The sequence below is a fragment of the Tripterygium wilfordii genome, chromosome 14 (genome assembly GCF_013401445.1).
Source record: "Tripterygium wilfordii isolate XIE 37 chromosome 14, ASM1340144v1, whole genome shotgun sequence".
Lineage (NCBI taxonomy): Eukaryota > Viridiplantae > Streptophyta > Magnoliopsida > Celastrales > Celastraceae > Tripterygium > Tripterygium wilfordii.
In genome coordinates, this window is record NC_052245.1 from 3,010,943 (window position 1) to 3,024,735 (window position 13,793).

A 13,793-nucleotide genomic window follows, 5' to 3' on the forward strand; every position below is an offset into this window, starting at 1 on the left:
ATTTAGTGCAGTGGCAAAAAACTGGCCTGTTCCATTTTTGTAATCAATATGAAATCCAGTTAGCACATCTAGTCAAAATTAGGGGTGTCCACTGAATGGTGAAACTCGGCCCGACCTAGTGATTATCGGGCTGACCCGAATGAATTTTTATTGGTCAGGGTCTAAACTATACACACTTCAAGTATAGTTCAGAGGCGACTAACGGGTATGAACTATACATGCTTCAAGTATAAACGCTCAACTTAATTTTACTATTGTTGATCATATTCGTGCATGCAAGTGATCTTCCCCCTCCAATCGTTTGTCTGATCCCACGATCAACCAAACACAATCTGTGTACCTCGCACGCCAAAACGGGTAGAACCTGCAATCACTATCTGACACTACACTGCTTGTTCAGACACACTGTGCGATTAGAGTTGACGTGGCTCACGTCACCTCATTATCGCCCACAACCTTACTATATATAAATACTCATTCCTTTCCTAGAAGGGGTGTCATGACCAATTTTCACTCACTCAAACAGCCTATACACTTTCAGCCTTCACTTTCCCTAACCTAGCCTTCAACTTTCTCTGCATTTCATCTCACACTTGGCATCTTACTTGCTTATTTACATGCCTTGCCTGAGTTTAACGACAATATCAGGACAATCACTTTTCCTCCCAGACAACCAAGAACTTGCAATACTAAACCAACAACTTATATTTGATAGTCATCGTCGATTAGTAAATGTAGATACACTATAGGAACAGACATTATTGTTCCTAAACATTTTGACCAATCAAAGCACTCATTTGCATGATTCTATCAGTGACTTAAAGTAGGTGACAACATTAATTCCTCGTACCAAACGCTAGGGATCATATGCATCAAATGTCGGTAATAATTGAATATATGTCGATGCCACTGTATCTATGACTAGCTAGCTAGCTAGGTTTCTAGGTACAGTTTATTATAGTACTGAACTTTATGTTGATATGATTGATTGATAGAAATATCCTCTCATGCCTTGGACAGCTAAACAAAGCACCACACACTAGCTACAATACAGTGACAAGGTGTTCGATGAAATTATGATATTTTCATCCAATGAAAGCTATATATATATATATGTAACAACTAGCTAGTTACAATAGCACTATCATAGCAATATCTATATATCTATATATAGGCCGGTAAGTGATAATTTGATAGATTCCTTCGTTTTGTGCTGAATATGGACAATATGATAGATTCCTTGAATTGAATTATTTTGAAAAGGATTCATGAATGCATGATATTATATATATATATATATATAATTGAGTATCAAATACTTGCATAGGAAGCCAAAGACAATCTGACAAAATTAAAATTGCGCGCCTACATGTAAATTATTGAACGACTTCTACTCTATGTGCATTGCATCCAACATTTATGGACTGTCGTTGCTGAAAATTCATCACATGCAACGCATTATTGATGAATAGAAAGATACGTAGCTTTTCCATCAAAAAAAAGAAAGATATACGTAGCTTTTGTTTTGGGATTGTATGGAAATTTTATTCAAAACATATACAATTGGTTTGGATATGTGTGTTTCTTGTTTTTTTTGGTAACGTGGAATCCACTAGCTGTCCATAGGATCATTGATGGTAAATCCCGGGTCACATGGAAGGCCCCGCAATCCCTATGGACCAGTTGAGACCTGGGCTGAGACTCACTATGGAAAGATAACGCAAGATCACATTCGCACACGTTGGGTTAAGCAACAACTCATCTCGCAAATTGTGATTAATGAAAACACTCATGATACTTGAACTCTAGACCTCCCACTTACATTAAAAATTCCCACTCAAGTTCATCATCCTAGCCAACGACCCGTTCTTTGATTTATCGCTAAACCCGAACACACACCATGAAGAGAAATCATACCATGAAGAAATTCATAATTTTTCGACGTTTGTTAGAAACAACGCACAAGTGTTAAAAGAAAAACTTGACGATAGAAAGTAGGGATAAGTTGGTGGGGAATGGTGCATCCTGCAAGAACCTTATCAAGGTTCATTCAATCAAGGACTGTGGGGCATGTCATGATAATCAGACTCAAAATCGACAACCCTGATAAACCAAAGCACAGGGGCCAAGATTGACTGGGTATGGCGGGGGAGTGAGTTCTATAGAATGTCATGCGGCATGATTGAATAAAATACAAACATACAAGTCTCATGCACAACATATCATGTCATAACTGCATTATTTGAGGAAGAATCACTTAAGTGGATGAAAGAGATTTGTCTGTAATAAATTCTTCCAATAATGGAGATCTGCACAATGAATGTCTTTGTGTTTTATCCGTACTTACTGTTACAATGAGGAGAACATTCTGTATACAGTAGAACAAAAAGAAAAAGAATTGTCTTCCTTGCATTTTTCACAGTTTGAGTAGGAATAGTCTTTTTCTTCATCATCGTCGAAGCTTTGTCCGAGACAATGGGCTTAAAGGTATAAACTAACCAGCAATATTGAAGAGAGAAGAAGTACAGAACATAACTGCATTTTTTTTGGCCAGTGGATTCGCTGCTCTGTTGCATACAAGTAAGGATGTTCTATATGGTGTCTTCGCGTCAAGCTTAGCCACCAGAAAAGACGGCATCCATCTACTTTTCCAAGGAACCACTTCACAAAAAAAAAAAAGGTATCACAAACCATAATATAACTGGAATGCTTAACTGACAATAATTTACAGAAACATGACAATGGAGGTAAATCTGATAAGTTGTATCATGCGCTCACACAACCTGCTCTTGCAACTATCAGCAATACCTTTACATTGTCACAAAGAACGATGACATTGATACTCCAACTGCAAAATCCAGATTAGTTCTGTCGTACTAGACCCATAACTCACACTCATTCCACAGTTTCACAAAAATATTCACTCAAGAGTCGAGAGAAACTTAGTGATCATGTCCAACAATAATAAAGCAGCTTGCACTTTGAAATGGAAGCAGCCATTAGAAATTGGAAAATGTTTTCACCAGACGAGATAGCATATTTGTATATTTGCAGGATAATGAATTTCAACTTTAGCTATTTGATAAATTTCAATGTCAGTGAACAGTAAAAATTAGAAAGACCATATCCTGCAAATACATGTTCTATAAACCTCTAAGGCTATATATTATTCCCAATTAGCTCACTATCAGTATCAGGTCTACAGTGTTCAAGCATCAAAATATATTCTCAATTATGATTAAGCACACAGATTGTCTTATCCAAACACCAACATATAGTTAAGATTTGACAAAATAACAAGTAGCTTTGACAAAAAAAGCTTTGAATGACATGAGGCACATCTAAAAATTCTTTCAAGTAGCATAAATATAATGTTGACAACTGAGTTGCTTTGAAGCAAAAACCACTTCACATGTGATCAAAATGAGTCCAATGTCTATGTTCTGTTCAACGCCAAAGGTATTAAAATTGATTATCATGTAGCTTATGTTACCTCGATTCTACTATGCAGTGTATCAGTGCATTAAAAAGAACAGATAAGTTTGCGAAATATTTTCCACTTTTTTTCCCTTTAAAAAATGGTTCCATCCTACAGGGTTAAATACTCAGCGTACAGAACTAAGGAACCCAGGTTGCATCCTCTAAGCCAAATAATGAGAAAAGCAGTAGATAAATTGTCTACTGGATCAATGGATATACAAGGATTTCAAAAACATTTACCTCCCAACTAATCAACTTTCCCATAGTTGTAGTAGATGGCATTTTCAGAATTACAGCCTTACCCTCATTTAGTTCTCACTCACCAGTATTGCCTCTCATCGCCATAAAAAACTTGTCCGTCTTGCACACGTCCACTTATATATGTTTTAAAGACCTTGCCATTCAGAACTATCAAAACTATGACTCTGAGCCTCCTGACATTCACCTTTATCATTACCAAAGGAACCAGAAGCACCAGAAGCACTTAAGCTAGTTTGTCCAACTCTACCAGACCCATTGTCGTCGTAATCAAATTCAACATTTACCGTAGAATGGGTTCGACAATTAGGGCTTAATTGACAATCAAAGTTAAGATTTATTGATGATGAGGAGAATGTGCGTTAATCCTAAAACGGGTGTAAGGAAAAAAAATGTCTTTCCTAGTAGGCTAGTACTACATCAACCTACCTGAATAAAAGTACCAAGAGAAAGGAATCGAGAACTCAAGAGGTTTACTGTAGAATAGCAATTTGAAATAAACAGCATTGTAACTCAAGCAAGTCCTAAGAGATTCAGAAAAGGGAATTATAAGCTCATACAGTAGTCTCTTGCTATCACCGCCTACTCCGGGAAGGACTGTAGTGGATAGTAATTAGTACTTCTTTGTCGCTAGTGTATCGGAGGAGGAGGGTTTCTTGACTTTCTTCAACCGCTGGAGGGAGTTCAGCAGATCAAATTAACTTATTAACCTTTCGGCTTCGAGCTCTCCAAATATTTTAGACCGAATCTACGGCGGGCTTGTAACGAAAACAATTTGATCCAATATGATTATGACGGGCCGGTTGGGCCGTACCTGCACCAATTTTAATGTTCTAAACCCAACCCAAAACTTTGGGCTTTTTTGGCAAAGGTGCTCACGTTGCCAAGCGTTTGGGAAAAGTAATTTGTTACTAGTATGGGGAAAAGTGAGATTGCGGAATCTTCACGCACAAAATACACGTTTCTTTGGTCGGCCAATGGAAGATTCTCTCTCGACAATGGTCGTTCACGTGTTCTACACGCACCAGTGATTAGGCGCCAACCGCCAAAACCGTTGCCCTTCGCGGGGCGTGATATCTCTGCAGAATTCCCTCCGCTTCCACGTTTAGTACGCCTCTTTAAAAACAGGGAATCGAGAAAAGTAAGCAGAGAAGAATGGAGGCCCAGATTCCCCTCCGAAACGGCAGCGTGTCCGATTGCGCTCTGTCAATTCCCGATCATCACCGGAACGATGGATCTGCTCTCATCTTCCTGGGGACCGGGTGTTCGGGCTCCGTCCCTAACGCATTGTGCCTTCTCCGACCCTCCGATCCTCCCTGTGCCGTCTGCCATCAGGCGCTCTCTGTTCCGCCCGAGCTTAACCCTAACTACAGGTCTACTTTCGTGTCTCAAATCCTTCAGGGTTGTGATCTTATGTTTCAATGTGTTCTGGTATTTCTGGATTGATTTTGGAGCGTATAGGTATATGTTCTTGTCCAATTAGTTTTTGTTCATTCTGTTCTTGCTATGAAAATTTCGAATATCATATTAGCTGAAGCAGTAAAGTTGGCTTGAATTTTAACAATACCGTTGACGTAATTCATTATAGTCTTATCTGAGTGAAACCTAGTTTGTTGAGTAAATCATGTTGCTACGGCTTTGGATGCTTCATTTAATATTATGGAAATGTTTTGTCCCCCAATTTCTTACCTTCATTTTAAACCCCATTCAGCTGGCCAGTTCGATGTTTAGGGGCTCTACATCTGACTCTATCCATATAGAATGTTAGATGATTAGGGGATCCTACATATGTGTTTATAATCAATGGATATCTCACGTGCCACATGGATTGGGGGTTAAAATGGGGGACAATTTTTGGGGTCTATAGCATTGCTCATACTTAGTAGATAATCTGATGGAACTTAAGCATAGCTGAATTATATATATACTTAGCACATATGTATGACGTAATCTTGGGGCTTCAAGGGTCCTTGCTTCTTGTTGGGCACTACTTGCATGTTAATGTGTTGCTTACCTAAATTGACATCAAAGGAATTTGCATAACAACAAAGGTTTGTAAGATGCTTTCTGCAATGGCCTTAAATTTATGAGTTTCGATACTTTTGAATTGTGGATATACAGGTGCAACACATCTCTTCTGATTGATTATTGTCAGAGTGATGGTAAACACAGCTATTTATTGATTGATGCTGGGAAGACATTTAGGGAACAGGTGCTTCGGTGGTTTACGTTCCATAAGATCCCTCAAGTAGATTCTGTGAGTTTTCTTGGCATTTACTTTTCTCAAGTTAGAATCCTTTATATCCTTTTTAGATCTTATGGTTTTTACCATTTAGAAAGTGTAACTACTTTTCCAGATTCAAGTAACTGTTGGTTCTTTTAATGAATACTGTATGTCTTCAATCGATCTTGTGTACTTCATAGGCATCTTAATCCTTGCCTTATATATCCTTCTAAGACATGAGATAAATCTTGCACGTGTGTCAGTACTGTCTCAGTGTCTCTTAATAGTTTGAAGAGATCGGGGAAAGGCAAAAGAGTCCTTCCCTTTTATAACTTTAAAACCCTTTACAAATGGCGTACCCTGCAATGCGGCAGACAAAGCCACTCATTGCCACTTAGTGGTGACTTCAGAAGGTTATGTAATTATCTTTCTTTTACATTGTTAATAGTCTCATAAATTTGATGATCCAAGTGAATACATAAACGAGAGAAGGTCAACAAGAGCGTGGTTGATCCAAGAAAGCGAACAGGAGGGGTCATAATTTATCATGTATATGCCACTGATGCTGTAGATAGTTGCAAGAGGATCCATGTAGCCTGTTTTTGGTAGCTGTGATTGAACCAAATCTCAGAATTGAGATAGTACACTTTAAAAAGTTTACTAGATTGTGTGTGCAATCGTGCACTGGCCCATGTGTATATCTTGCGTGTTCGCGCCTATGTAAGAAGAGGATCCATGTAGCCTGTTTTTGGTAGCTGGGATTGAACCAAATCTCAGAATTGAGATAGTACACTTTAAAAAGTATACTAGATTGTGTGTGTAATCGTGCACTAGCCCATGTGTATATCTTGTGTGTTCACGCCTATGTAAGAAGAGGATCCATGTAGCCTGTTTTTGGTAGCTGGGATTGAACCAAATCTCAGAATTGAGATAGTATGCTTTAAAAAGTTTACTAGATTGTGTGTGCAATCGTGCACTGGCCCATATGTATATCTTGTGTGTTCGCGCCTATGTAAGAAGAGGATCCATGTAGCCTGTTTTTGGTAGCTGGGATTGAACCAAATCTCAGAATTGAGATAGTACACTTTAAAAAGTTTACTAGATTGTGTGTGCAAATTGTGCACCGGCCCATGTGTATATCTTGTGTGTTCGCGCCTATGTAAGAAGAGGATCCATGTAGCCTGTTTTTGGTAGCTGTGATTGAACCAAATCTCAGAATTGAGATAGTACACTATAAAAAGTTTTGCAGTGGCTCATGTGTATATCTTGTGTGTGCGCGCGTATGTAAGTATTAAAGAGCTTGCAACCATTGGTGGTCATACAGCAACCATAAATGAGTACATTGAGCAGATAGGTGGAACAAAGTAACAGCTCTAACGAGAAGGCTTGAAATATTCAGCTAAAATCCTTGGAGCCAAATGGCATTTCCTTCTGCAGGGGTGGGTTGGATGTGAGGTGATTGATGAGTTCACTTGGTTCATTCACTGCATGATCATTAAAGAAATAACTGAATGAGCTCCCAATTTCCAGATATCTGGTCAACTGTTATTCATAGATAGAATGTTGTAGCTTGCAACAGTAATTATTTGACAACAATATCTGACTTGGGTGTCGGAAGAATTATAAAGTGCTGGAGTCATTTTGCCGGTGCTGTAGTTTGTTGGGCATGCTCAAGTCTTTCAAAATTTTGAACATAAGTTCAGGGGAGGATTATGAAAACTTACATAAAACAAGCTGCATGTATTTCTATGTACTTGTGAAACTTTTATAGCTTAGGGCACTAGCACTTCATTTTATCTCTAATGTAGTTCTGCATTTATGATGCATGCTTCTACTTGAAGAATAAAATAAGCTGCATATATTTATTTATAGTTTGGAAATATTTACAATTTAAAGTGCCAGCACTTCAATTGATCTTTAATGTAGTTCTGCATTTGTAATGCATGCCTCTGCTTAGAAGTTAGAACTAGTCATATGTCTCTGTTTTTGATACCTGAACTCCACATTTTTGGGGGTTTTAGAACTAATGTTACATGGCCTGCAGATTCTTTTGACCCACGAACATGCTGATGCAGTTCTTGGTCTGGATGATATACGAGCCGTGCAACCATATAGTCCTATAAATGATATTGATCCAACTCCTATTTACCTTTCTCAGCATGCAATGAATAGGTACTATCTAAAGTACTACTTTATTACCATGATACGCATATATTGAAGTTAATGGAGTTTATAATGGCACCTGAAGTTATAATCTTGGGGTTGACAGTTTAATGGATAATAGAATATTGCAAGTATAGGTTGATGGTTGTTTTAGTGTTTTTGTTAGTTCAATTCTTTTGCTTGTGTGTGTTTCTGTGTGCAATGTTATTTTTATATGCATGCATGCAATTTGCACACACAAACACCACGGACATTGTAACACGCTCGCCGCCACATACTCTCCACAGACACCAAAGTGGGCTTTTCATGTAGATTTGAAATTGAACATGAAAGTGAACACAGAAAAATAATCTGATAACTGAACTCATACAAACTACCTTTTTCTTTTAAAGTCAAATCATGATTGTGTCAGAATTCAAATCCATGATTTGCCTCTGATATCAAGTTACTCAACAAACGTTATCATAAATATTAACTGTTAGTTAATAAACAAAATAAATTTATAGGTAATAGAAGGGGTTGGGAGGAGGGGAGATACATCTGCATAAAATCCCTGATCATGTAATGGAAGTGTTCTCTCTCTTCTTCTTCCTTTATTTTTTTTCTGTTGATCTTTATCTAAATCAATTGGGACTCCATTTCTACAGTTCCTTGATTTTCTTGTGTTGTTCCTTGCTGCAGCATTTCAACAAAATTTCCATACTTGGTACAGAAAAAACTAAAGGAAGGCCAAGAAGTTAGACGGGTGGCACAGCTTGACTGGAAGATAATTGAAGAACACTGTGATAAACCGTTTGTTGCTTCAGGCCTACACTTCGTTCCGTTACCAGTTACTTTCTCTAAAAATCTCTCTAAAATCTTTTTATGTATTTTTTGTTCCTTCTGTCAGTGTTTTTTATGCTTGTTAGTTCAATCCAGGTTATGCATGGCAAAGACTATATCTGTTTGGGTTTTCTTTTTGGTGAAAAAAGCAGAGTAGCTTATATATCTGATGTCTCGCGTATTCCTTCTACTACAGAATATGGTGAGTCTTAATTGGGTTGATCTCGCTTGTAAAAGTATGTCTGCACATATTTTTTTTCTAGACTGATTACGTTCCTCGTTTGCTTGTAAGTGCACATGTCCATATGACAGCAATCTTTTTTTCATCTATTTAGTATTTTTCAACCATGGAGAATGTTTACCTTTTCATTGAAGATTCCTGAGAATGTCTTTCTAGACTGTAGTTTCATAAGACTTTCTGGATTTCAGTGTTATCTAAAACCGGGGCTGGACAGCTGGATCTTCTTATCCTGGACACACTATACAAGAGTAGATCTCATAATGTCCACTTTTGCTTACCACAAACTCTAGAAGCAGTGAAGAAGCTATGTCCAAAGCGAGCTCTGTTAATTGGGATGACTCATGAGTTTGATCACCACAAGGACAATGATTTTCTGACTGAATGGTCTAAAAGGTGTTAAGTCCAACTTCCTTTATATAGATGATCATGGTGTTACTGTTGCATGAAAGCCACAATTCACATGATTCAGCTGTTGATTTGAAGTTTATTTCTTATTGTTGACCTGTCAATGCTATTAATAGCCAAAATTTGATGTTGTTTCTGTTGTTTTTCTTAGGGAAGGAATCCCAGTGCAGCTTGCTCGTGATGGTTTGAGGATCAGTATAGACTTGTGATGAGGTAAGTTGGCATCCTTGAAACTTGCTTGTTATCCTGAGATAACGTAGAAACTCCAATTTAGGCATATCTCAATTTCTTATCAATTCGAAGTCATCACACATGAAGCCCGCGTAACCAGGCCAAGCTACAATAATACAGCTATGTCCTCACGGATCATGTTAAACTTGAGTTTATGAGTGCGAGATTGTAGTGTAACTAGCGTTGGATCGTGGCGTAATTAGCTGTTGTCTTGTTCTTCTATCTGTGATATGTGTATGCAGGCAATGTTTAAACCCTGAATCAATCGCGAGAACCACACGCAGTTGTCATTCACATTTGCGGGAGGAATTTATCACAGTAGCGACTCTGATTGGACGGTTCATACATTTTTTACATGGAGATAGCAACTTGGGTTTCAATGATTGTTGCAATTGCGTTAGTATCTTTTAGTCTTCTGATATTGACCTGACAGTATGATATCTTGGTGTCATTTTATGATTGTATTTTTTTTATCAATGCTATGAGTGTTTGGAAGTATTCCTGTTTTAAGCTAAACAAACCCAGTATTGATTGCTCCCATTGATCACATGACTGGTTCAGCTACAGCCTGAGACGAGCTGTGGGAAGGTTTGGCTTTGGCCCCTTTTTTTGGCAAATAAAATTTGGAACTTTTTTTGAGTGGAAAATTAGACATGGACATATCACATAATTGGGTCCTCCTAAAAGAAAAGGAGATGCATAAAAACCCAATTAGAGAATGCACAAACCATATTGAATGGGCAATTTATGATTACAGGTAGATAAGAAGGCAACCGCATAAAATCCAAATTATAAATGGATTGTGTATCTTTTGCTCTTGGCCTTTTGTCCAATTTCTCAACACATCTTGCCAATTAACTTTCTCAATCATACGTCCCACATTCATTGATATGTATATGCCATACGATCAACATGAATCGCCCCCTCTTTGAAGGTATCATGCACCTAATTAAATTTAATGCAATCTCTTACCTCATGTTGGGGATGATCAAAGGTTTGGTAACCATCATTGACCATATATGAAACAAATTCAATTGCATCCGGCCGGCCTCCACTATTGTTTGAAACTTTGAACGAAGTGAATCCAAAAATTGGAAGGGAACTTGATAGGCCAAGGGACCCCCCATGTACAAGAAAAGCCTAAATATTACAATATCATCAATAGTCAAACCCCATTTTTGTTGAATATTTGAGTCCCAACTACCTGATATATATATATATATATTCTTCTTTTCCTTTCGAGATGGTCCACACTTTGATTAGCTTTATTTTCAGTAATCATAGCAGATTGAAAGTAGCTGTTTTGCAACACTGGGAAGTAGTTGCATAAAGTTGAAATCTTTGAATTTTCTAGTGCATGGATTAGGAGGGAAAAAAAAGAAAAGGCAAACAAGGCATGATTCATGCGTGATTACACTGCAGTACTGCATGATCAAACCCAAAAGCTAGTTATAATATATATATATATATATATATATATATATCATGTTCTGTTAGATATACTTATATATCAAGCTCGAGTTTTTGTTCTTTGGGTCTATGAAACATAATTAATTCTAAGAAACTTGAGAAGGGTTTTCATTTTTAAATGTTTCTTTCGCGCGGGAGAATCGACATCAAGACAGAAAAGAGAGGAGTGGTTGATGAGTTGCTCCAGCTTCTTTTCTTTTTTCTTTTTTTCTCGAGACCTGCTTTCTAGTTTTTTCTAGATGGTTTTTTTAAAAAAAATAATAAATTCTGCCGTCAAATTAACAACAGGTATTACTTGTCAAAAAAACACAACAGGCTTGAGAATTCACAAGTGATTGTAATAAATTACTTGACAATCGAACCGAACCAAATGATCGGTTATTTTTAAAAAATATTTAATGAAAACCGAATGATTGTCAAAAAACATATAAAATAACATATCGAAATCAACCGTTTACATCCCTAATTCTAAACATGTATGTTAGCTCATATGCACACGAGTGCGCATGAAAGACTTGTGTAAACTCAATATTTCCCCCAATACAACTACTCTTGCATTTTGGGTTTGCGAAAATTTTGAATACTTGGGTCGGTTTGCGTTTTGCAGGTGGAGCCCCGCTGTAGTGCCACGTAGAAAATGTGAACGGTCAAATATTGAGGCTTTGTGTGAATTGGTTCATACACGTTATACGCACACGTACATATAAACAGTCCAAGTGGTCAAACCTTGACCAATTGATATACTGATATACATGTGTGTATGTATATATATGTCACGTCTTAATTAAGAAGAATGTCTATGTAGTGTAGTGACAAAGGGAACAAACACTTCACGTGAGGATGGGCTTATAATGCCCATCATCCACAGTGCCCGCCACCTTTGTTTAATGAATCATTACATAACATTTCTTTTTAGAAAGAATGTTTATGCTAAGTAATGTTGAGAGAAATAGATGATATTTGAGAAAAGAAAAAATATGCCCAGAAACATGTAGATATTCTACAAAACGAAATTTGCCCCCACTATTTTGCTGCACGGTAATTGGCAAATCGTCCCCAGGATTAATTCCAAGCACCCAGAAATTTACCGGCAGCAGTTCCGGAAAATCTCTCCTCAAGAACGTTTCAGAAGAATACAGAGAGGTTTGTTATTTTTTGTGAAAGAGTAGAGTATTTCATATATCCATATTCTGATCAGAGTCAAACTCTTTTATAAGAAGAATTTAAGAACCAATATGACTCTTCTGAAGTAACGTGACTTCTCTGAAGCAATATGATGTTTCAAAACAACGTGAGTTTTCAGATGACAGTTATTCAACTGCCTTCCTACTTTTATCAGAACATGATTGTGACCCTTAGATATTAGTTTTACAAACTATACCAACAATCCCCCACTTAGTTTGTAAAAAACTAAGTAACCTCTCCAATTGATAGAATTATGCATAGAGAATAATATCTTTCAACTTAAACTATTCGTTAGTGTAAATACTTCAGAGTAGTAACAAAATTAATGGTAGTACAATGCTTTAACTTTATCAGAACATGATTGTGACCCTTAGATATTAGTTTTACAAACTATACCAACAAGTAAAACATGGTAATTGAGACCCCTTTATGCTTTAACTTTCCTAGGACTTTGAGTTACTTGAATAGGATTATATTAATAGATAAGGTTAATATTATTGATTTGCCTATTATATTGTTAATGTGCAGAGACTAGGAGAGCATTATACCTATAAAAGAAAAAAAAATGCTAAGAGAGCATTGGGGTTTGTCAATTGTCACCCTAAAAGCATTTGAGGGTTATATATGTATGTATGTATAACCATAAAAGCACATCTCACAAAAGAACAAAAGAACAAATGACCTAGGATTCCAGCACAGTGTGGAACTTATAATTCTTGGATGACAAAGATTCATTCATCCTGGAACATAACCATATAAAAGAAAGAGAAAAAAAAAAAGGGAGAATTTAAAAGAGAGGAGGGGGAGATTATAAAATTCTGGACCTGTACGCCTATTCTTACACTAAATACAAAAGAAAGAAACACCCCCCTCCTCTGTTCTGCTACTTGACCATCTTTGACTAATGGACATATGACCTCACCACTCTCTCTCTCTCTCTCACTAAAATTGGTCATATATTTTTGTGAATTAATGGATTTATCTCCAAATCCAGCCACACCCGTGACTTCATGTTAACAACTTTGATCCTCTAAACAGAATTGTAGTCTCTTCACATTTGGTAATTATATTGTAAAAATGATCATGTTGAATTTTCATCAGAACAGAGCATTTTTTTTTAGATTTTATAACAAAGCGGTCAAAACAGGGGGGGACCCAGACCCAGTCACAGTCAAAGCAATCAGTCAAAAGATCAATGGTATAGTAATTACTAATAGTGAAAGCCCAACCAATTTGACCGAATTAAAACCCAGAACCGACACAGAACTGGAGAAAATCAAACATTTTATTATGGCAAATAAAATCTCTTTTTCA

At 37.1% G+C, this 13,793-nt stretch overlaps 1 protein-coding gene across 3 annotated transcripts; it reads left to right on the plus strand.

The window, feature by feature from the left end:
- The first annotated feature begins 4,694 nt into the window (after positions 1 to 4,694).
- On the plus strand, positions 4,695 to 10,471 carry LOC120015642 (putative hydrolase C777.06c). Of its 3 annotated transcripts, none has more exons than XM_038868149.1 (8): positions 4,695 to 5,199; positions 5,860 to 5,995; positions 8,007 to 8,134; positions 8,807 to 8,954; positions 9,044 to 9,149; positions 9,377 to 9,581; positions 9,745 to 9,806; positions 10,051 to 10,471. In XM_038868149.1, exons 1-7 carry the CDS (start codon positions 4,970 to 4,972, stop codon positions 9,800 to 9,802), a joined length of 1,011 nt encoding a protein of 336 aa, XP_038724077.1. In that variant the 5' UTR covers positions 4,695 to 4,969; the 3' UTR covers positions 9,803 to 9,806; positions 10,051 to 10,471. The 3 variants fall into 3 exon arrangements, with proteins under 3 accessions (XP_038724077.1, XP_038724076.1, XP_038724078.1); XM_038868148.1 differs by having other exon boundaries at positions 10,067 to 10,471; XM_038868150.1 differs by having other exon boundaries at positions 4,697 to 5,111; positions 10,067 to 10,471.
- The last annotated feature ends 3,322 nt before the right edge of the window (positions 10,472 to 13,793 follow it).

Bases quoted from the DNA above. Each gene is read 5' to 3' on its own strand.
- LOC120015642 (XM_038868149.1), top strand. From the start codon at position 4,970: ATGGATCTGCTCTCATCTTCCTGGGGACCGGGTGTTCGGGCTCCGTCC. The intron at 8,135-8,806 runs GTACTATCTAAA...TCCTTGCTGCAG, and splicing joins TCTCAGCATGCAATGAATAG to CATTTCAACAAAATTTCCAT. The intron at 8,955-9,043 runs GTTACTTTCTCT...AGTTCAATCCAG, and splicing joins TACACTTCGTTCCGTTACCA to GTTATGCATGGCAAAGACTA.